Below are 24,356 nucleotides of genomic sequence, written 5' to 3' on the forward strand. Positions count from 1 at the left end.
CGGGCAGGGGAAAGCAAGTCACAAAGTTCCATGAAAATGCCCTTACGCATGCGAAAGTTTCGCAGCCACTGGGAATCGTCCCAGACTCGCAACACTATTTGGTCCCACCAGTCTGTGCTCGTTTCCCGAGCCCAGAATCGGCGTTCCACTGCATGAACCTGCCCCATTAGCACCATGATGCATGCATTGCGAGGGCCTGTGCTTTAAGAGAAGTCTGTGTCCATGTCCTGATCACTCATGTGACCGCGCTGACGTCGCCTCCTCACCCGGTTTCGCTTTGCCAGGTTCTGGTGCTGCATATACTGCTGGATAATGCGTGTGGTGTTTAATGTGCTCCTAATTGCCAAAGTGAGCTGAGCGACCTCCATGCTTGCCGTGGTATGGCCTCTGCACAGAAAAAAGGCGTGGAACGATTGTCTGCCGTTGCCCTGACGGAGGGAGGGGCTACTGACAACGTGGCTTACAGGGTTGGCTTACAGGGAATTAAAATCAACAAAGTTTCTTTGCGAGAAACTGAATGGCCCCCTCAAGGGTAGAAGTCAAAACCTCAAGGATAGAACTCAAAACTGGGTTTAGCAGGCCATTGATTTCACAAAGGGAGGGAGGAGAAAATGAATACAAAACAAATCTGCTCTATTTGTTGTTTTGAGCCACTTCATCTATCTTTATACATCTTGCTGGCAGCAGACTGTGCAGTACGACCACTTGCCATTGTCATCTCCTGGGTGCTCAGCAGAAGACGGTGCAGTATGACTACTGGCCATCGTCTTCTGCTGGCTGCTGATTAAAAGACAGTGCACCGCCGGTAGGACTTAATCACCATGAGATGAAACTTAAAAGGGAAATGACCTGGCTGAGTCACTCCCATGTTTGCCCAGGCGCCCCTGACCTCATCGAGGTCGGTTAAAAGAGCACCCAGGACTACGTTGACGACAGCTACCAGTTATACTGTACCGTCTGCTGCCAAAAGGCAATAAACTGCTGCTGTGTAGCAATGCATTACCGCGTCTGCCAGCACCCAGGAGACATACGGTGACGGTTAGCTGAGCGGGCTCCATGCTTGCCGTGGTATGGCGTCTGCACAGGTAACTCAAGAAAAAAGGCGCAAAATGATAGTCTGCCCTTGCTTCCACGGAGGGAGGGAGGGAAGGGGGGCCTGACGATATGTACCCAGAACCACCCGCAACAATGTTTTAGCCCCATCTGGGATTTCTACCCAGAATTCAAATGGGCGGCGGAGATTTGGGGAACTGTGGGATAGCTATCCACAGTGCAATGCTCTGCAAGTCGATGTTTGCCTCGGTACTGTGGACACACTCCGCCGACTACATGCACTTAGAGCACTTGTGTGGGGACACACACAATCGACTGTATAAAAACGCTTTCTACAAAACCGACTTCTATAAATTTGACCTAATTTCGTAGTGTAGACATACCCTTAATTTACCATAACGTAAGAGTATCTATATTGGTGTAACCTGACTGTGTGTGTTTGTTTTTGTTGCCGAACTTTCCTCTCTGTAATACTGCTTGCCACTTCCCAGCAGTTCTCTGGATCAGTGAGGGCCACTCCATGAGTATAGCCAATTTTTTCATCCCTTAGCTTCTTGTAGAACAGGTCTCTACCAATCTGAAACATCCCTCTCTATTTTTCCTATTTATCTTTCCTGAGTTTTTCCAATTTCAGTATTATTCTATGGAAGTTTAGGTGCTATACAAGACTTCAGGGCTATAATGGGGCTAATAACCTGGAGAAAGATATTTGCATATTCCTGCCTCAAGAAACGTGGATAAACCCACTCAGTTGTACTGGTTGGAAAGTCACTCTATATGAAAGGAGGAATTTACTTGTGTAACTGTGTCTTTCTAGGGGTATGAAGAATGTGCTTCAAGTTCTTGAAGTCTAGGAAATATCAGAAATTAAGAGTCTCTGTTCCTTTTTGGGGGAGAGTTCTGAGTGTAAACTTCAGTTCGTTTAATGTTTCCATACAGCTGAAAGGCCTTAGTTTTAACTTTTCATCATTTGGAAGTCCACGCACATACAGCGAACTGCATGGAACTTTATTTATCTACCTCCCAAGGACGAAAGGCTGGGGTGACTTTGATAGGATTTGACCTTGTGGTTCCAGGGCATCTAGTATTTCATGTAGGAGTCTTACAGCAGTAAGCCATCCCCTCTGGGTAGTACCTTTTGTAGAAAGTGAGGTGTTCTGATACCCCAAGCATATATCCACAGGAGTGGATTCAGATGAAAGAGGTGGCTGCAGATCTTTCTCTAGTGCAGCTGTTCTCAAACTGATCCATGGACCACCAGTAGTCTGTAAGCTCCATTCAGGTGGTCCGTGGATAGTTCCCTCTAAGGTGCGCACCTGGGCGGCTGCACACAAGAGAATGAAGGGCCACCCACCTAATTAGTGGAGCCACGCAGCCGTGGCTCCAGTAATTAGGTGCCTGGATCCTGGAGAAGACGCACATGTAATGTGAGGTGGTGGCCCTGGGGGGATGGGGGTAGGTGGGAGGGGGCAGTGGAGTGAGAAGAGGGAGTGGTGGGAATTTGGGATTTGTAGGCTGTGGTGGCCAGAGAAAGAGGTGGCTTTCCCCAGGTCCAGGGCTGTGGCTGTCGGGGAGAGATGGCCCTCCTTCCCAGCTTCAGTTCTGTGGATGCTGTGGCAGGGGAGAGAGGGAGAGAACCCCTCCCTTCCAGCTTGGGGGGCTGCCGCAGTGGGGGAGAGAGGGCACATCCAATCGCATTAGAAAGGTAAGACTACTGATATTAAAATATGAGTTGTGTGCTTTTATTTGTAGGAAAAAAATTAATTATTGTTTTTTATATAGTGCTTTTATCCAAAGCACTTTACAATAGTTAGCTAACGGTACAAACAACATTTGGAAAGAGCATTAATTGGTCCGCTGAGACCCTCAGTAATTTTCAAGTCCGTGAAAAAAAAAGTTTGAGAACCACTGCTCTAGTGGTCAGCTTGCCCCACATTTGAGACTAAGTGGGTTGTGTTTGACAGGGCTCCCAAATATAAAATATGCTCTCCAGTATTTACTGTTGCTGAGTATGGTAGAATCCTGCTGTTCTTCATTTAAGTTCTAGTGAGATTTCATTTTATGATTATTTTTTAATAGTACCACCTATAAGCAAATGAGATTGGGGCCCCGTGTGGCTAGATGCTATACAACGATAGAGTAAGAGACAGTCTCTGCCCTGAGGCATTTACAATCTAAATAAGATAACTTTCAGAGACATGCATATGTGGCTCCTCTGATATAATTGTGCCTTTTGAAAGAGATGGGAGGGGAAGATGACGATGGAAAAGATTCTGATATGTGGAGTCTTATAGATGCACTTAATGCCGTATCTTCTGTATTTGAAATTTATATACAAAGATGTACAATTATGTGCCTACATTTGCTACTTGCAGATTGAACAGGTGAGTGTACAAATCTCTCAGGCATTCAGTTTTTATAGTCAGTTGTAGTAATTGTGCATTCAAATTTAGACATGCAGTTGTACATGCATTTCACAAACAGACCTCTGCTTTAAATGTGACCCTGAATGTTTTGAAGAATACTTGGCTTTTGAATGATTTTCCCCCCCTTTTAAAAAAATTTTTTTTAATGACCTAGATAGTGACAGCCTTAGTAAATGCTATCCTATTTTTATGAATTTGTCCAGATTATGCACTATTGGGTATAGACCTCTTGCTGTTATGAAATCTCCTCCTCCCTTATGTAAGAGTACCAAGTTCTCTGGGAAGCACAGCACTATATGACCACTTCCTGTTCAAGCTGCAGCTGTCAGGATTTATTAATGTCTTCTGGTGGGGGATTGTTGGCAGTATGTAACACACACTTTAGTGCATTTCTATCTGGGACTATTTGAGCTAATTGCAGGGGAAATCCAGTGGATAAATCTCTTTATATGTCCATCTTTATTGGAAGGCCAAGAAAAAGATTCAGGTATGTTGATAGATACAAGAAAATACAGGTTTTAGATGCCGGACACCATAGAAATTCTTACTGCCTCAATTTTCAGAATACATTCTAATTAATCTGAATTACTTTCACTGCTTATATTAAATAGTGCAGATTAGTCATTGAACTGATTAGTGCTGAAGTGCTTTTAGTTAATCATAGCAAGAGAGTATAAAATGTATTAAACATGCTATGAATTAACATTCAAAGTCTAGCAGGATGTTGTCTAGTTCAGTACACATAATGGTGTATTACGGAGATGACCTTCAGAAGAAAATGTGTGGATGCTCTGAAGGGAAATGTTTTCACAGTTTAGAACGGTTGTGTAGTGAAACAATATTGTCTGTCATGCAGAGTGCTAAAAGTCTGTTTAACAATATTCATTTCTCTGACAATCTGAAGAAAACATATACATTCTACACTGTGGAAGTAGAGGACAAACTGATCAGTATAACATTTACTAACCTGTCCATTAGCTAATTGATTATTTTATGTTGTCCCTGTATGGGTTAACAATGATAGAGCACTATGGTGGTAGGGCAAATCTGTACCTGTTGTGTGGATAAAATCATAGAATTTGAAGGCTGAACACACCACCACGTCCCTAACAATGCAGAAATGTTTTTTACTTTACAATCTCTCGTCTAATTTTAAATACCCAAGCAAAAGGGTATTCACATCTCCCTGGAGGAAATTCTTCTACAGTCCAATAGATTTTTACTGTCGGGAAGTTGTCCCTAATATTCAGCCTATATTTTCACTTTCATAACTTTATTCCTTTACTGCTGTTTATAGATCCTCTCACTTAATCCTCTCCCTCCTTGGTATTAAAATATTTATAAAGTATTATCAAATGCTGCCCACAACCATTCCTTAGCCACTCCAGCCATTTGTAGTTCTCCTAATCTATTATTCATAAATCTTGCTGCCCTGGATCATTTTTGTATTACTCTTCTCTGAACTCCCAATTTATCCATATTCATCTGATAATGAAGTGTCAAGGACTGAACACAATACTCAGATCAGTTGAACTAAATCCATACACAGAGGGACTATTAACCTCATTCTTTGCATGGAAGCTTCTGTATATGCAGCCCAAAATTGCATTGCCTTCATTGCAAACTTTTGTGTAATATTTTTGTTGAGTATATGTGTTTTGAGTTCTTTCGTGTGTGTGTGTGTGTGTGTGTGTGTGTGTGTGTGTGTGTGTTGCATTTTTTCAGTTAAGTGTTTTCTTGAATTTTTGCAAGTTGAATCTCATTTTGTTGTTTTCCTCCTATGTTTCTAATCTTTCTAGATCTCTTTGTATTATTTCTCTGTTCCGAATGGCATTTGCAACTCCTGCTTCCTGCTTATCATGTATGAATTTAATTAATATGCTTTTTACACCTCCTTCCAGATAATTAACAAAGTTAAGCAAGGCCAGTTCTTATGGTGATCTCTTTGATACTATGCTGGACAGTTTTCTCCTCCGCCATACATTTCTCATGAACTTTTTATGGTCTTTCAGCCGTATTCCTATCGAAGACAATTTGAATTAATTTTCAAGTAAGATTTAATAAAATAGTATTAAATCCTTCAGTAAAACCCCAAATTTCTATCATCTGCATTCCCTTAATCTATTTTTTCTTTGAGAATAAAAAAATCAGATTTGCTTGAGAAGATTTATTCTTTGTTCCATGCTCCTTTAGATATTTAGTGATTTTTTTTTTCTTGACATTCCATTATTTTACTAGTGATAGAAGTTATTTATAGGATTGTAATTGCCAGGATCACTCTCTTCTTTACTTTTTTGAAAATCAGTACAATATTTGCTTGTCTACATCCTGCCAGTATCTCCCCAGTTCTTTAAGATTTTTTCAGAAATAATTTCCATAGTTCAATAAATTCATTAGCTAATTTTCTTAATTGCCTAGGTAGCCATGTCATCTAGGTAAGCAAGTTTGTATATATCCAGGTTTTCCAAGTATTCCTTTATTTGTTTAATAATAATTTTTACAAGTGCTTCCTTTCTTTCTAATTGTTCATCCCTAGTTTTTATTTTATGTTGTTAATTTATTTATTTATTTATTTTTGTTTAAAACATTTGAAACAAGTTCAATATGTGATTCATTTGTGTCATTAATTGAATCACCGCAGTCGTTTGTGTCATTTCATTACTGGTCCCTACTTTGTCTCATACTGCCAGCCCGATGATATTTTTAAAACCCCATCTTATCCTTTTTAGGTAATAGCAACTCATTTTTTAAAACCACCTTTATATTTTCCCTGCAAATCTTAACTGTGTATTCCTCATTTTTTGCCTCAGCCATTTTTCCTAAGCAGAATTTTGGTTTCCAGCACCTTTTTTACACACAAAATTCTTTCTCTCACACATAGTGTATATATTTAAATAAATAATATTCCATTTGATATTTTAATAAGTATATTTTCTGTCCAGTATTGTATCACATGAAATGGACATACCATCACAATGTAATCATCTGATATCGGCTGAATTAACAAGGAAACCAGAATACAAGGAAGGTAATTTATTTTTCTTATTTGCTTCATTTTCCCGTTATGCTTGAGAAGGTTATTAAGTAGGAGGGAAAAGCGTTTTATCCATGAGGTATTTTCATATTCATTTCACTTAACGAACTGTGTTAACATTTACATAAAGATGCAATAGTGTTATTGCAGTATTGTAGTGGAAATTTGTAATGTTATGCCATGGCAGCTCTCGCAAACCCTGGCAGCTTCCTACCAAAGTTTAGAGCAGTGCCTCTGGCTGGTTCCAGTGAATGAAGTTGTTGCCATAGTTCAGGATATTAATGTCGAGTTTCTATGTGGGATGTCAATAAGCCAAAATGAATTACTTACAAGCTCAATTTCAGTCTGGACTGCCTCCAGCTTAACCCTGAGAGATCTTCACATAAAACTAGTAGCGGGATCAGGCTTTGCTCCCACAAAGCTTGTGGCTGCAGGCCCTGTGACTTTTTTTTAAAAGACCCTTAAACATCGAAGTTAATCTCAGATTTTAGGTTTAAACAGATCAAAACTTTTGAGTACTGGCTGTGAAGGAAGTTTTCAAAATGTTAATTTATAGCTAAGACTGAAAGTTAGTCACGGTGAATGGACGGTGTGCACTTAATGAGCAGCTATTCAGTATTTGCTTTCTCCTCACTGTTCAGTGTGTGGTCTCATGCCTTTTTTTATTGCACAAAATTCAAACCCTGCTTTAAAAACAATTATTAATGTCCTCATGTGTCTTTTCAATTGTATTAATCACTACAGTATCTGCATGCTTCACAAACACTAACAAATTTGTTTTCACGATACACACCTCCACACTGCCCCGTGAGATCAGGGAGTGGTATTATTCCCATTTTACTCAAGGGAAATTGAGGCACAGGGAGATTGAGGTCAAAAGTATCCACTAATTTTGGGTGCCCAATCTGAGATACTTAGGTACTGTGAAAAATCAGGTCCTACCATTAAATAGCACTTTGAACATATAAAGCTCAGTGCCCATAGACATTTGTTGCTGCTATGAGTTTTCAGCACTTCTGTAAATCAGACCCCAGGGTACCTCAAGTTAGGTAACCAGAAAAAGAGGAACACACAATTGTTAGAGGGTTTTTCCTTCACCCCCTCCCCTGGTTCTTGTCACACAGAAGACAAGAAGTCTGAAGTTCAGGCAGTGCGATGTTTATTGGGGTTAGTTTCAAGCAGGCATATCCATAGCTCTACATGCCGGCAGAGTCTGTTTCCCAGAGTTCTGTTCCCAGCTCTGACGTTGCAGAGTCTTTACCCCATGTCTCCCTTCCCAGCAGTGACGCTGCAGAGCTTTCGCCTGTGTCACTGTTCCCCATTCCCACCTCTTCCTCCTTAGTAGGCCCAAATATACCTAGTCCCACCCCTTACAACTTATGGTCATGTTCCATTTAGAAGGGTTGTGAGTCTGGGGTCTTCATCCCACCTCTTTTTGTGTCCCATGAGAGGGGTAAGGAGTGAGGTTGTGCCCTGGACATGACCAGGCTTTTCTTTGTCTTTTAGTGTGTCTTATGCTTCCACTCCTAACTGGTTGCTTGATCCTCACTTGAGAGAGGAGCCAGGCAGCCTTCCAGTATATGCTCATATATTACACTTCCACCATACCCTGTAACACTTTTGACTCCGTCTCTTCTCTTTTCACCCCATCTGCTTGTGGGCAGATGTAACACAGTGTCTTTGTTCTTTGTTCTCACGCATTAGTAAGGATATCAGAGTATCAAAAGTCAAACCCCAAATTCTATCCCAGGCTAACAAACAGGCCTATATACTAACAACAATTAGTAACCATCCATGAAAAATTTGATTTAAATGACTTGCCCAGCATGACATTGGAACTCTGTGGCAGAGGCAGAGAGAGAATCCAGTTCTCCAGGGTGGCATTCAATTGCCTTAACCATGAGACCATTCCCTCTCTTCCTGTAATCCCCTGCCTCATACACTACACACCTTCCAACTTCTGCAACAAGTGAAGCATAGGTCATACAGACAACATCGTCTTTCACATCACAGGCTAGCCCTTCTCCACCTGTAGAGCAGAGTGGAAAAAATAGCATGTAACTGTGTAATTAAAAAGACTGTATTGTAATGCATACAATGAATTAAGATTATACAGGCAACCTTAATATTGGGGTTTTCTAATATTTGAGTGCTTGACCTTGCAACCTTAATGATCCTTTAACATCGTTTTTTGTGTGTGTGTAATTTCCTAGATTTTTTTAAACAAGCCAACTGAAAAAAGAACTTCTATCATGTGGCATCATATTTCATAGAATCATGGAATATCAGGGTTGGAAGGGACCTCAGGAGGTCATCTAGTCCAACCCCCTGCTCAAAGCAGGACCAATCCCTTGGCCCCCGCTGCTTCCCGCAGTCCCCATTGGCCTGGAACGACGAACCGCGGCCAGTGGGAGCTGCGATCAGCTGAACCTGCAGACGCTGCAGGTAAACAAACCGTCCTGGACCGCCAGCAGATTTCCCTAATGGGCTGCATGCCAAAGGTTGCCGATCCCTGCATTAGAAGCCGATGAGTTGTACTAACTCATGTAGTAGCCTATGTCCCTGTCTGGCTAGCCAATTGAAGTTAAAAGGACCACCATGCTCCAGTAAAGTGTGGATGGGACTCAAGTTAGGAGCAAGACTCAAGTTAACTCTGCAGGAAAGAGAAGCCCATATATGTTATATTTCCTTCCTCCCAACCCTGAGTTTGTGTCAGTTTAGATTGTAAGCTGTTTGGGGGCAGGGATTGTCTCTTGCTCTGTTTGTACAGTGCCTGACACAGTGGCATCTCAATCTTGGCTGGGTTCCATAGATGTTTGTGATACAAATAATAATACATTGGGGGCGACAACTTACAAAAAGTTCAGCATAATAAAAGAAAAGAGTAAGTGCTGTGCAGAACTCAGTGTAATAGTAATTAATTCAGAAAAGTAAGCAGGTGTCGGTCATTTCCTAACAAATTTCTTCAGACGTAATCAGTACTGATTGCGTCAAAGTACATTCATTCACTTGGGTAAAATACACTGTTTTTTGTTACAGAGTTGACTCATGAAATGATTAAGATTTTTGTTCTTTTCTAAATTTGGATGTTCATTTATATGAAGTGAGGGGGGAAAAAGGAGGAATGCAGCATTGGGGTGCTGGTTTTTGCATGTACAAAAGCATAGAATTGCAAAGTTCTGATATCCTACAACATCTGTCTCAGTCCTTCTGTGTTTAATAAAAACTACTTCTCTATAATCTACCTGTTAATAACTTAACTTGCTATGTATGGACTGTATTGTGCAAAGGGTGCAGGTCTGTGCCAGACTAGCTCCTGGAGGCAATGTGACTGATATGCCTCAGGAAGCCCACAGAAGTAGGATATGTATCGTTGCATCCTTTCAAAAGGTGTGTGCTCCTCCTGTGGCTGGCTCAACTCCTCTGACAAATGCACAGGAAGGGGCAAGGCTGTGGCTCCTTCTGAATTCCAACACTGGGTTCTGTTTTGCTGACAGGTTTCTGCTCAGAGAGACCAGGGAGTTGACACACAGGGTCAGAGTCTAGAGGAGTAGGAGACTGAGATGGACTACAGGAGGTCTACATTTCCGTGATCAGTTGCTCCTGCCACTATAAACAAAGACTGAAGCTTGACTTTTCCATGCTAATCTAAGACTGTATGCCAGCAGACTAATAAATGCTGGCTTGTTTTGAAAATGATGCCCTTCGTTGCTGCAAATACTTACTGGTTACATTGTTCCCTAAATGAGTACAGCTTTTACCAGGAGTCTTAACTCATTTGGACTCGCTGTAGAGACACATGGCAAGTACACAGATACCATAATCCACAGGTTCAGTCTCAGAGTTGTGAGACTGCATGGTTTGCCCTTGTAAAAAGTTGTACCTGAGGCCTAGAAAATAATAGAAGTACACCCATAGAGACTATATAAAGGCTGGGGTATTAAACCACACTGTACATCTATGACAAAAGACAGATTAGATGAGGAGCTTGGAGAAACAGACTAGGACTGGGAGCCAGGGGGGACAGGGAAAATGGAGTGTCTGGATTGACTGAAGACTGTGGACAGAGAGACAGACAGATTGGGGACTTGGGCAAGGAACTGGGACAGGAAACAGACAAACAGACAGATCTAGTCTCCTGTCCCAGTTCTGTTTTGCCTACCTACACTTCCTTTGGAGTGTCCATCTGCTGTGGAGGTGTTCACTCCTCTTCCTATGCTGTTGTCATTTGTTCCTCCCTAGAGATGGCTTCGTTTCAATGGTGAGCGAGGTGTCTCTTGCCTTACTGCATTAAGGTGGTGTGAATAGTTTTATATCAGATATAAACCAATTAAAACACCTGGAGAACCTTTGCTTAAAATGTGCTTTGAAAATGCAAAGTATAATTAACTACCAGTTGGGGAAAATTGGTGGGGACCAGATTACTGAGCTCTTTCTTATGCTGCTGGGGGTGCTAGCTCCTGGTCCATCAGCAGCAGGGCAGGAGGGATTGAAATTCTGTCTGATTTCTGTACCAGGATACAAGGGGAGAGGATTACTCCCCTACTCTGGGCACCAGATCAGGGCTAGGCACAGTCTAGCTCACTAGATGCCATCTGTGCAAGGGTTATAGCTGCTATGGGAGTCATGCCTTTAAATTTCTACATCTGTGTGTATAAAGTTTCAAGCATTCTATTACATTGACATAGGGTCTCGAGTTGATTTTCATGGCGAATAAAGAAGTCCCACACCTAGAAATAAATGCAGTGCAATTACTGTATTTCAGTGTCTTGTCTTCAAAATTAACACAGATGCATTTGATTATATATTTCCAGACATACCCTCCCTCTCCCCCTTTGCAGGTATTAATAGCAATAATACTGGTTTACCGGCAAGCCCTATAAAGGATTAAGCCAAAGAACTTGAGTCAAATAGTCTCTAGGTAAATTTATTCTCTGGAAAAATATTTTGTTTCATATTCTTGGAAAGTAGCACATTACTCTTAACATGTGTTAAGTGGAGTGGAAGGATTTAGTGTTCTACACACTCTAATAATCACTGCTAGGTTGTCTAACAATTGCTATATTTAAGTAGTCTGCAAGGCTCTTCCTGAGGGCTCTTTCAAATCTGTCAAGGTCATGGTTAATGTTCTGTTCTATCTAGGTTCTTATACTACATTCATCCCAGTAATATCATCTGAGCACCTTCCAGAAGTCCATTAAGCAGCGTAACTATCATCTGTCACATTATTTCTCTCATCTTCCCTCTGGGGGAGAGGGCTATTTGCAGTAGAGTGTTTGTTTTGGAATTTTTTAAAATTATAGGTGGGTCTGGTAGATGGGGAGTCTGGAAGGATGAGACTAGGAATGACTGGGATCAGAAACCTGAGGAGTGTAGTCTGAGACCGACTAGGTGAGGAGAATGGGATGGAATAAGGAGCCAGTGTTGAAGTAGAGAGAGGACTGGTGTACAGAGACAGAAGGGGTCAAGCTTGAGGGAAATGGGCAAAAGACTCTGGCCCTAAAGTACACTCCCCCTCAAGCCTGGAATGCAACCAAAAATCCCAGAGTCTAACCATTCCCCTGCTGCTTCCTTATCCCCCTTCTAGTGCTGGTCCACATGGGGGATAACAACTTGCTACTGGTATCAGTTACTTCTGTTAGCTCAAGTGGCAGAGGTCTATGAAGTTGGATTTAAAGGTTCCAACGTTGCTAATGATCTATTTGGGTGTCAATATGATGCTGTGTGATATTTTGTTTGTTTGTTTGCTTTTTTAAAAACCTGGGCAATTACACACAAAAATACGTTAAAAACATTGTTAAGGTTTCAAGTCAAGTATGCAAAAGTCATGAAATGCCACAATGAAGGTTGCCTGTGCAACCCTGATTTGGGCCCCTTGTGCACATGCATTATGATAGTCTTTAATTACATGAACACTTACTGGTTTTTTTGTGTGTACGTACACACACACACATGTGCTTGTTAGAGAAGGTAGGTCAAAGAAATGTGCCTTGCACTTAGAGCAAGTGATGAGGTTTGTGATGGTCCTGGGCTCCTGGGGGAATACGTTCCACAGGCTTGGACCAGTCCTTCCTGAAGTTCTGTCTCCAGCATGGATGAACTTTCCATTTATGGTAGAGAGTTCTGTTGTACCTGAGGGGTGAAGTTGTAGACTATGGTCCTCATCCTGGAGTGTTAGGCATTTTTAGATACCTTGGCCCCAGGCTGTGGAGCACCTTGAAGATAGGGACTGAGAACTTGAACTTGATTCAGTGTTCTACTGGAAGTCAGTGTAAAGAGCAGAGGACAGGTTTGAAGAGTTCATGGTAGCCTGTGTTTCTGAAGAGATGAGCTGTGGCATTCTGGATCAGTTGGAGTTTCCTAAGTACTGAAGGCTACATGCCTAGGTGTATTGCGTTGCTGCAGTCCAGCTGAGAGGTGACAAGGGTATGAATAATTGAGGATTCCCTCCCTTGTTTCTCAAAGACCCATAGGACTAGGTAAAGACAAGCAGATAAAGTGAAACAGGCACAAAGATTGTGGCACTCTGGGTCCCAGTCTTGCAGCCTTTGCATGTGTAAGGAGTTCCTTAGTGGTCATTGGCTTCAGTGGGACTTTTCACAAGAGTAAGGGGGTTGCAAGATCACGCCCCTTATCCTGAAAGGTGCTAATAGCTCAATGGGACTCCACTACTCTCAGGATTGGGTCCTAATCTGGATGGAAATAGAGACCTGCTGATAGTTTGAATCTCTTTGATGTATAAATAATATCTGAAAAATGTGTTGTCATAAATATAAAGGGAAGGCTAACCACCTTTAGATCCCTCCTGGCCAGAGGAAAAACCCTTTCACCTGTAAAGGGTTAAGAAGCTAAGATAACCTCGCTGGCACCTGACCAAAATGACCAATGAGGAGACAAGATACTTTCAAAGCTGGGGGGGGGGGGACACAAAGGGTCCTCTCTGTCTGTGTGATGCTTTTCCCGGGACCAGAGCAGGAATGCAGGTCAGAACTCCTGTAAAGAGTTAGTAAGCAATCTAGTTAGATATACGGTAGATTCTGTTTTGTTTAAATGGCTGATAAAATAAGTTGTGCTGAATGGAATGTATATTCCTGTTTTTGTGTCTTTTTGTAACTTAAGGTTTTGCCTAGAGGGATTCTCTATGTTTTGAATCTGACTACTCTGTAAGGTATTTACCATCCTGATTTTACAGAGGTGATTCTTTTACTTTTTTCTTTAATTAAAATTCTCTTTTAAGAATCTGATTGCTTTTCATTGTTCTTAAGATCCAAGGGTTTGGGTCTGTGTTCACCTATGCAAATTGGTGAGGATTTTTATCAAGCCTTCCCCAGGAAAGGGGGTGTAGTACTTGGGGGGATACTTTGGGGGGCACTTCCAAGTGGGCACTTCCCCTGTTATTTTTGTTAGACACTTTGGTGGTGGCAGCATAAAGGTTCAAGGACAAAAGGTAAAAGTTTTAACCTAAGCTGGTAAGAATAAGCTTAGGGGGTCTTTCATGCAGGTCCCCACATCTGTACCCTAGAGTTCAGAGTGGGGAAGGAACCTTGACATGTGTATTCAAAATGAATAATAGCTTTTGAGGATTACCCCTGACTGTTACTAAATGCTCCCTTGTGCTCCCTCCCTCCCCCACACCCTTTAGAATTGGGAGAGTTACTATTATTGGAAGTGAAAATAAAGAGTAAATTACATAATTGCTGTAAGATGAAAGCACTATTGTCAGAAAACAATACTTTGCTCATGCAGTCCACTAATTTCAAACCTCCAAAATGTTATTTCAAACCCAAATTCTTCAGACAAGCCAAAACAAAAAACCATTCCCCACACTTATATGCAAAGTTGGACATTTTTAGGAAACCTGCTTTTGAGTTATCCAAACCCAAATTTCTTGACTGCTGAAAAATACTCTTTCCCACTGTGATAATTCAAAAATGGACATAAGAATTTATAAGAAACTTTCCACATGTGCACGTTGCTGCTTGGCTGCATCTCAACATGATAAATTTCAGCCCCCAAAATAAGTTTATGAAAAGAAAATACTAACTTGGAATGCAAATTCCATCTCCGCCTAAACTCTTTAAATTGTTGCTACAGCACTGGTACAGCATATATTGGTAGCATTCATCCTTCAGTAGTTTGAGGGCAACATTGCCATCACATTGAGTCCGAGAAAACCACAAAAGACATTAATATGCTTAAAATATAAAATGGAGCAAGTTTATTATGAAGTAATACTTAAATACAGCTAAATAAAGGTGTTATCTTCACCTAAATTGTGACTTTCGGAGCTCCATTTTAGGACAATTTGAGATACTTGAAAGGGAAGAGGCCTGGTTTTCAGAGGATGGATTCTCAGCACGTTCTGAACATCAGGCCCATTTTAAATAGCTCAGATGGGGCACCCAAATTTGCTAGTTGCTTTTGAAATTTTAGGCCCATCTATCATAGAGCTTTTGTGGTATTGTTTAGGGCTCAACATGGACTCTGACATTCAAAGTTTAGTCTGTGTGTTGAATTGGCTCATCATCATAAATATAACCATTAGAAACTGTGGTTCTACTGAGAGCCTCAAGTGTCTATATACTTATATATTTTCATTTGAAATAGCACTTGCCCCAGAGAAAATGGCCATGTCACCAGTTTGTCTAGGTATTCGTGCCATGCTCTGCAAACCTAAGAAGACCTAAGATTGTAGTGCTTGAAGGAACTGCTTGCAGTTCCAGAGCTGCACGCACTGATACATGATACTTAGAAGTACAGGGCTTGAATTAACTCTGTGGGTGAGAGAATATGTAGCTTCTGTAGCAGGTTGAATATGTTGTTGCAGAGCTGAACCTTGTCAGGTCACATCCTACATTGCAAATTGGAAGTCTTGGGTTTCTGTATTCATGTCAGCTGGAAAAGGTCTATCCAGCTGAGAGAGTTAAGGTCACAGCACAAGATGATATCACTTCAGGGTAAATAAAATTGCTGTCTGCCACATCAGACATCGAAAGTTAAGTAAGGTTAGGTTAGATCAACACTTAGAAGGGGTTATGGACTTTTTCCTGAGGAAGTGATGTTGGAGACTCAGTGGGTGGCGCTCTTGCATCTGAATCAGTGCTGTACTAGTCTACCAGCAAAGTATACAGAGAATGCTTGACTGCTGTATATGTGTCCCATGGATGAGACATAAAACTGCTATCTGTCTGCTGATAATCATTACAGATTCTGTATAGGCGGGGCATTTAATCCCATTGTTTTGGTCACATTCCAGCTTGGATACGTAACTTTTGCTTATTAACATTCCTACTACAGTTTCAATTTAATTGTCCTCACTTCTTTTCCTCCACTTTACGTGCTGTTGAAGGATGCCACGTTCCTTCCCAAAAATTGCTGCTTTTCAATAGTAGGTGAAGTGTCTGTGTCCTAACTCACAAAAGGATATGAATTTAATTAATGTTCATAAAGCACTTTATGATCTTCTGGATAAAGGTAGTCTGTAAATGCAAAGTATTAACAACTACTTATTGGCGAGAATTCATTGATTGCAAGCAAAACTGGAGTGGGCACCTGATTACTGCACCAGCGCCTTCACTACTCCAATACAACAGAGACATCTTGATCAGGCCTTGCAGCAAATTATCTGGTAATGAGGGGACTCTTTCTTAGCTAAGAATTTATTGAGGAAAGAAATTGCATGAATTCATCTTATCTCTTATAGCTGGGGTGGGCGAACTTTTTGGCGTCAGGGCCACATTGCGGTATGGAAATTGTATGGCGGGCCATGAAATTGGGAGTAGGGGTGCAGGATGGGATGAGGGCTCCAGCTGGGGGTGCGGGCTCTGGGGTGGTGCCAGAAATGAGGCATTAAGGATGCAGGAGGGGGCTGCGAGCTGGGGCAGAGGGTTGGAGTGCGGGGAGTGGTGAGGGCTCTGGCTGGGGGTGTGGGGTTTGGGGTACAGGAGGGGGCTCCAGGCTGGGACTGAGAGGTTCGGAGGGCAGGAGGGGGATCAGGGCTGGGGCATAGTAGGGTGAGGGCTCTGGCTGGGGGTGTGGGCTCTGGTTGGGCCGGGGACGAGGGGTTTGAGGTACAAGAGGGGGCTCTGGGCTGGGATTAAGGGGTTTGAAGGGTGGGAGGGGGATCAGGGCTGTGGCAGGGGATTGGGGGAGGGGGCTCAGGGGTGCAGGCTCTGTGCGGCGCTTACCGCAAGCAGCTCTCAGAAGCATGTCCTTCCTCCGGCTCCTACGCAGAGGCACGGTCAGGCAGCTCTGCGCACTGCCCTGTCCACGGGTACCGCCCCTGCAGCTCCCATTGGCAGGGAACTGCGGCCAATGGGAGCTGTGGGGGTGGCGCCTGTGGAAGGGGCAGTGTGCAGAGCTGCCTGGCCATGCCTCTGCATAGTGCGAAGGAGCCGGAGGGGGGTCATGCTGGCTGATTCCTGGGAGCCATGGAGAGCCAGGCAAGCCTCTGACCCTGCACCCTGGTGGGAACTGAGGGCCAGATCAAAAGGTCTGATGGACCGGATGTGGCCCGTGGGCTGTAGTTTGCCCACCCCTGTCTTACAGTATATCTAAAGTGTGCTAATAATTGAGGGATGGTACTCTACTCAATTTTAAGACTACTGCTTCCTGATTTAAACAATCTACTATTATTATTTAAAGTGTGTGGGTGCAAATTGGACAGTTCACAGAGTGTACCTACTTTTAAACAGATTGTTTAGAAGTGGTAGGAATACTAAGTATGCACACTCCACATAGGTCTAATTTGTCCCATTCCAGGGATTTCCTTTATCGTTAACTTAAACAAAAAACAAACAATAAACTTTAGCACAAGTTTCCTTCTGAACTCAACTGTTTTTCGATGTTTTTTTCCTGCAGGACTCCTCTGTCTCTGCCCCTGGCTCCTTCTTCTTCAGAGGGAAACTCGACCCCTTTTTTACTCCAGTTTTGAGCTAATAAAAGTCACCTAATTTGACATTAGAATGATTGAAAAGAGCTCTGCCTCCCTGTGCAAGGTTTAATAATCGGTTACACTGTTCTATAACTAGCCCTCCACTAATTAACCAAGAAGCTCCAATGTTCCAGATGATTTACCATGAGAGCCCATTTTGAAATCTATGTCCATAGTTCAGCGTAGAAAATGTTGCTAACTCCTGTGCCTTTTATGGTGGTTATATTTACATCAATTTTGCATGATAGTGTGATTATAATGCAAGTCATGTGACAGTATGTATCTAAATAAAATGTGTATGTATAAATAGAATTAAAACATGCTATTGCATCATAATGCCACTGCAGCAGAGTGTGTGATGATGACATAACTGAGGTTAATTTTCTGCTCTACTAAACAAAAATTGACAGTGTAGTCTGCGATTGTGTTAGCTGTCCTAAATGTTCTTCACACAGCAACAAGGAAGATATCTGGGTGATCTAGCCAACTGGAAAGAATCTATGTACAAAGGTATGGTGGGCTGCATGGATATGCTTATCTGCCAGCAGCAGTGCTTTCCTCTCCTAGCTGTCATAATGTGTATTGCTAAGGTTTCTGTTTCACATGTTCAGTGACCGATTCAAGTTGGTATTTTAACTCCTTTTGTACATTGTCAAAGAGAATAGCACTCTTAGAACCCATAAAAGGGCATAGGAAATAATAAATGAAAAATACACAAACAAAACTACATGAGAGTAAAGAGCATAGCTGCAGCAATTGAAAATACTTCCTATTGTGTTGTTTAAATTAATAACAAGGTATTGTCACTTTTTTCTAACTTTATATTTTCTGTACCCAGCTGCATCAGCAACAAGGAGAAGAAATGCATTATCTGAGCTGTATAAATAGTTTTTAATTCTATTCCAGGGGACTCCTCCTATGTTGTAGTTGTTAGTAGTAGTATTACCATAGAGAGTAGGACCATATCATACCAAACAATTTATTGTAAAATGCATTTCCACTATCAGGTATAAGCCAAATTGCAAGCTAGAGAGCTGCCTGTCTCTATAAACCAGTATCTTTGTGATCAATCAATTCTGCTTCTATGTCACAGTTTTGTTGCAACACTGTATAACCTATATGATCTTTATTATTTTACTTCCAGGTAAAAATGAAGATGAACAGACCGTTGCAGAAATCATGAGAAGGCGTTTTTCTCCTGCTGTTCTAACAAACATATCCTGGGAAGGTTTTCACTTTGCTGACCATGAGATAAAAATTACAGAAGCCACTGAATGTTATGGGGCAGTAGTCTGGCCATCGGTACAATATTTATGCAATATTATTGGTTTTTATTCCCCTAAAAACTCTAGCCCTTTACGTTGTTTTCCATATATGTTGCTTAGTCCTGTAAAACCAAGGGAAATGTTCTGCATTTTCTCTGCCTCTTCTTTGCAACCCACAAATCTTTTATGTTAGCAGTGTGCAAGTGGGAGCTGGCCACACATCCACAGAATTAATCATGAACTTGCTGATGCACAGGGCTCCCTTGTCCCTCAGTTGAAGGACTAAATAAAGGGAAATATATATCATTTTTCAGTTTTTGTGCTTTCAGCAACTTTTGGGTCAATGCCCCTCATTTCATTCTGAACCTGTTACAAATGAAACAAGGGAAAGAACTATTTTGTTCTATTCTGGACCACTAAAAAGTGGCCTTCCTAAAAGTCATTACTCTTGCAAGGAGACCAGAAGAGCTGGCAACCATTATATCTGTTTTTCGTGGGGAACCGGGAATTTTCTACCCAAAGTTGTCATCTGACTTTTACCTGAACTTGGAAATAGTTTTTAATTTCTGCCCAAACCTGTCTTCAGATGAGGAATGGAAGTAGTGCTTTCTGCTTCAGTAGTGAGTTGAAATATCATGTAGAATACACCAGATCTATGAGAAAAGGAGTACTTGTGGCACCTTAGAGACTAACCAATTTATTTGAGCATAAGCTTTTGTGAGCTACAGCTTCCGATGAAGTGAGCTGTAGCTCACGAAAGCTTATGCTCAAATAAATTGGTTAGTCTCTAAGGTGCCACAAGTCCTCCTTTTCTTTTTGCAAATACAGACTAACACTAACTGCTACTCTGAAACAGATCTATGAGGTTTACTGACAGCCATTTTGTGGGTATAAGTTAGGGGAGTAAGGAGGGATATAGAAAGTTAAGAGGCTGCTTGATCAGTCTGTAAGTGCTTACATGGAGAGAAGACTATGAAGAGTTCTTTAACCTAGCAGACAAAGCCATAACAAGAGCTAATATCTGGAAGCTGAAGCTAGACAACTTGAAAGTAGAAGTGAGGGAGCAGATTTTTAACAGTTATTAATGATTAAAGCTGTTCACCAAGGGATGTGGTGGATTCTCTGTCACTTGAAGTCTTTAAATCAAAATGAGATGCCTTTCAAAAATGTATGCTCTAAGTCAGCCAGAAGTTATTGGATTTCAGTCAGGAATTACTGGTGACATTCTATGGTTTGTGTTCTGCCGGAAGCCACGCTAGATGACCACAGCCGTTCCTTCTGGCCTTCAAATCTGTGAATCTATATCCAGGGTTATTTTGGCATATTTCTGCAGCTTATATAGCTCAAAGATGGTTGCGAGCCTTGGTCCCTTCAGGAGGGGGATTGTCTTTAGGGGTATGTCTTGTACAGTGCCAAAGCATGTTGTAGGCTCTTAAATAATAATTAGTAATGGCTTCCTCCAACCTGCTTGGAGAGAGGGAAGCTTCTTTGGAATACATATAAATGAGTTTTGTGTTAATCTATGCATGTCCAAGGCACTCTACAAATGTGATCTCTTTCTCTCCCCTCCGCCCCCAACTCCCATAGACTAGGAATCAACATAGTAAACAGCAACTAATGTAGATCTTGAGAAAAACTTTTCAGTAAGGATATAAATAAGAACAACTGAAATGTTGTCTTTTGAAAAGTCCCAGTGACACACATGGGAATCATACCCCAAAACTGTTATGTTAAAGGATATTCATGGTCCAACAGATAACTCACAGAAACATGGAGATTCAGAATCACTGATTCCCCTCCCTCTGCTGGGGGTGAAGTATATCTCAGTCTGCCAGCAATCATTTCTGGGTTGGTTCACCTGGTCCTGACGAAACATCTCTTCATTCTATGCTCCCATTGTTCTCATTGTTTCTATCCGAAAGTGATGGCCTTGCGTTTGAGGCACAGGCATAGGAGTCAGGAGACATGGGTTGTGTTCCCAGCCCTACCACAAGCTTGTGCTGTGAGCTTGGGCAAGTCACTTCAGCAATCTGTGCTTCAGGCTCATCAGGCCCCCTCAAAACGGGGATGACAGTACTTCTTTATCTCACACAGACAGGTGGGGAGATGTTGGACAAAAATGTATGATGTTTGTGAAGTGTTTTGAGAATCTGGAATGGAAGAAGCTATTTAAGTGCAAGGTGATATTATTCAGATGGCTGTGATTGGAAAAATAATGCTGTTCCACAAATTAGGCAGCAGAAGGCTCTGTTGGAGGCAAAAGATATAATCTTTGCATCAGGTAATGGATAAAGGTTGATCTTTTATTGCAAGAGAGAGCTGAGATAAAAATGTGCCTTATTACTGTGCAGTTGGACTTATTCAGCTTAGATAGATGTGAAATAAATAAATTACATAAAATCTTGACTTAAAAAAAAAGCTATTTTTCTTGTAATTCATATTCAGAAAGGTCAGTGCTCATATAGCTATGTATTTTATGTATGCACAGAGTGGTATTTCTTCAATATGTTCTTGTGTTTTCCCTGGCAGGCTCTTGTTCTATGTCACTTTTTGGAAACAAATGCTGAACAATACAGCCTGGTTGATAAAAGTGTAATTGAAATTGGAGCTGGAACAGGGCTGGTCTCCATAGTAGCCACTTTACTTGGTAAGTGCTGGCTGTTGCTTTGCTGGGTTTGGAAACTTCATTAAGATGACTGCTGATTACTATTGGAGCATATAGTAAGTTGTTCAGTTCCTCTAAAATGTTGAAAACCGAGGAAGAAACACTGAATTCTTTGGGGTTTTCAGCCAACTTGGAAGCCAGTTCTGCTTTTACCTCCATAAAATTACTTGTCCTCACTTTAGAATGCCTTATAGGAGGATACAGTAGATGTGACTGCCATCCAGTATTAAACAGAGGACAGAAATTAGGTGCTGTGAGAACTAGGGTTCCTACCAGACCAGGAGGTCAGAGGCATATAGAAGAGGCTGGATTCAGACACAACCTCTCACAAGAGCAGTTTATCTTCTGACTATTAAATAACCCCTTCCCGGTATCCCAAGTCACTTTTGTTTTCAGATTTGTAACCTGTTCTTTAAGAAACGTATCCTTGAGCTCGCTGTCCTGGCATTGTCCATTCTGTCTTTGCTAACAGTAACTCGAATCACTAACCACTTGCAATGTAGCCAAGGACACAGTTTAGTCTGCAGTATCTTTTATTACTGTATGAGAAGGAAAGAATCCAGGAGATTCTCAGATCCTGGCTGACTTTGCAGGGTTGATAGAAACCCCTCCCCCCATCTTTTGACTTGTATACCAAGCAGATTTGATATAAAGACCCCATAAAGGTGGATCCCCAGGATATCATTTTTACTTTGCAGAGCAAGATCATATTTTAATGAATTTTTTTGATGTGGAAACCTAATTTACATGTCTAGTGTAATGAAATGCCCAGGAGGCTTTTTACAGGTATATTGTATCTATATATGGGAGAGACCGGGAATGCAGTTGTTTGTGCAGTAGGTTTTGTGTACAGATTTCTTCTTCATTCTTGAAGTATAATCAAGGGTTAATCTGTGGTGGTTGTTTTTTGTCACAGGTGCACGTGTAACTGCCACGGACCTGCCTGAAGTACTAGGAAACCTTCAGTACAATATTCTCAAAAATACCAAAATGAAGTGTAAGCATCAGCCCCAGGTTAAAGAATTGTCCTGGGGAGTTGATTTAGAGAAAAATTTTCCCAAGTCTTTGTGTCAGTTTGACTACATCATGGCTGCTGATGTTGTGTACTACCATCCCTTCCTGAAGGAGCTGCTTCTTACCTTCCATCATTTGTGTCAGGACAACACTGTTATTCTCTGGGCCATGAGATTCAGGCTGGACAAAGAGAACCAATTTATGGGCAGATTTCAGGAATTGTTTGACCTGGAGGTAATTTCCAATTTCCCCAGTTTAAACATAACATTGTATAAGGCAATGAGAAAAGGCAAGATGATGTGATGTTCCAACTTGAGTATTAGAAAGTATGTGTGTGTGGAGTTTGAGTTTTTTCACAGGTTCCATGTTAATGCTTGATGACACCTGTAGATTATGCAAGCAGCATGCCTTTTGGGATGTCAGGGCAGCAGATGGATGCCTCTGTCCCCTTCAGAAGAGAGTCACTTCCCACCACCCTTTGCCTTCTCTTACACAGGGTGATTACAAGCCTCACAGCCTTGGGGCAAGTGGCTCCTCTTCCTCATGTTATAAACATTAACAAATGGTCTTGCGTAAGAATAGTGCAGCATACTACCAATTCCCTTTTAAAAAAAATTCTCAAATCCTTGGAGCTTTGCCTTTCTCAAAATAGACCACTGTGGACCTCTAGCTCTGAGAGCACAACAATACTAACAATTGCCCTCAAGAAAATGTTTTGCATCACTGCCTCATTGTGGTAGCTTGAGACCAAAAAGACTTACTTTGCATGCTTAATTATGGGCAGATCATAGAAAAAAGTTGCTTAGCATCTTTGGAAAGGTCCACTGTGACTGTCTGTATCCCTGTGTTCACCTTTTTACAAAACTATAATGCATTTTGTACGAAGTATGCCTTGTGAGGTATTGTTTGAAAATTCATAATTTACTGATCATTATTGTCCTGGTAAACTGTGTGTGACAACATTGTATGTGAAGTTATAAGGCTCTACTGTATGAGATTTATTGAGAGATATTCCAACTCTGCAAAAGCAGGCACAAACCAGTCCCTCAGAGACAAAAGGCAAATCGACGCCTCAGCCAGGTGTCAACAAAATCACATGGACTATCACCTGGTTAAGCTGCCATTCTTTGGTAGGAAAAAGGGTGTGAGTAAGAAATGTACATCTTGGCAAATAAAAAGCTGCAGGTTCCCATCTCCTAAGACCTTCTGTCTTCTGAACCTCAGCTGGAGATAATTTTCAAAATAAAAGAGAACCATAAGAAAAGGGAGCAGATGCCTCAGAATACTCCTCTCTTTCTCTCTACCCATGACATCAACAACACCTGAAAGACAAGGAAAGTAACACTGAACCGGGGAGGGGGGCTAGGGGAAAGAATCCTGGCCAACTGAAATCCAGACCGTAAGACTGCTCAAACGTGGTGAGAGAGACCTCTGCTTTGAATTAATTTAGCTTGTTAAGTTAGATATTAATTGCGTTTTACCTTTTATTTTCTTGTAACCAGTTCTGACTCTTATGCTTCATTACTTGTAATCACTTAAAATCTATCTTTCTGTAGTTAATAAACTTGTTTTATCTAAACCAGTGTGCTTGGATTGAAGTGTTTGGAAAACTCCATTTGCGATGGCAAGATTTGTGCGTATCACTTTCTATTAATGAAATGATAGACTTTATATGAGCTTGTATTGTCCAGAAGGGTGCCAGGCAGTAATAAGACACACATTTCTGGGGCAAAGTCTGGGACTGGGAGTTCTCTGGTGTTACCCTGCAGTGTAATTCATGGGTGGCTGGCTATAGCATTTATACAATATAGCTGGGAGTGATTTACGTTCTGCGTGTGAGCAGACCAGGAGTTGTTGCTCTCACAGCAAAGCAGTGTAAAAAGTACCCTACGTTGGAGAATTGAGGGGACACAGCTGTCTGTCAGTCAAGAATATACCCTGGGTAATTTCACTCCCACAAATAAAT

The 24,356-nt window shown here is 41.5% G+C and overlaps 1 protein-coding gene across 2 annotated transcripts; it reads left to right on the forward strand.

Moving 5' to 3' along the window:
- The first annotated feature begins 3,830 nt into the window (after nucleotides 1-3,830).
- Nucleotides 3,831-23,884, forward strand: LOC141982511 (protein-lysine methyltransferase METTL21E-like). Of its 2 annotated transcripts, XM_074944685.1 has the most exons (5): nucleotides 3,831-3,966; nucleotides 6,422-6,507; nucleotides 18,591-18,748; nucleotides 21,241-21,358; nucleotides 22,293-23,884. In XM_074944685.1, the coding sequence occupies exons 1-5, from the start codon at nucleotides 3,929-3,931 to the stop codon at nucleotides 22,691-22,693; spliced, it is 801 nt and encodes a 266-aa protein (XP_074800786.1). In that variant the 5' UTR covers nucleotides 3,831-3,928; the 3' UTR covers nucleotides 22,694-23,884. The 2 variants fall into 2 exon arrangements, with proteins under 2 accessions (XP_074800786.1, XP_074800796.1); XM_074944695.1 differs by lacking the exons at nucleotides 3,831-3,966; nucleotides 6,422-6,507 and adding an exon at nucleotides 17,795-17,956.
- Nucleotides 23,885-24,356: the final 472 nt, after the last annotated feature.

Source organism: Natator depressus, chromosome 1 (genome assembly GCF_965152275.1).
Source record: "Natator depressus isolate rNatDep1 chromosome 1, rNatDep2.hap1, whole genome shotgun sequence".
Lineage (NCBI taxonomy): Eukaryota > Metazoa > Chordata > Testudines > Cheloniidae > Natator > Natator depressus.

What these genes read in the sequence shown, in the direction of transcription:
- LOC141982511 (XM_074944685.1), top strand. Translation starts at nt 3,929, where the DNA reads ATGTCCATCTTTATTGGAAGGCCAAGAAAAAGATTCAG. An exon ending in AGGCCAAGAAAAAGATTCAG is followed by an intron (nt 3,967 to 6,421) that starts GTATGTTGATAG and finishes TTTTCTGTCCAG; the next exon opens with TATTGTATCACATGAAATGG. An exon ending in CATAGTAGCCACTTTACTTG is followed by an intron (nt 21,359 to 22,292) that starts GTAAGTGCTGGC and finishes TTTTTGTCACAG; the next exon opens with GTGCACGTGTAACTGCCACG.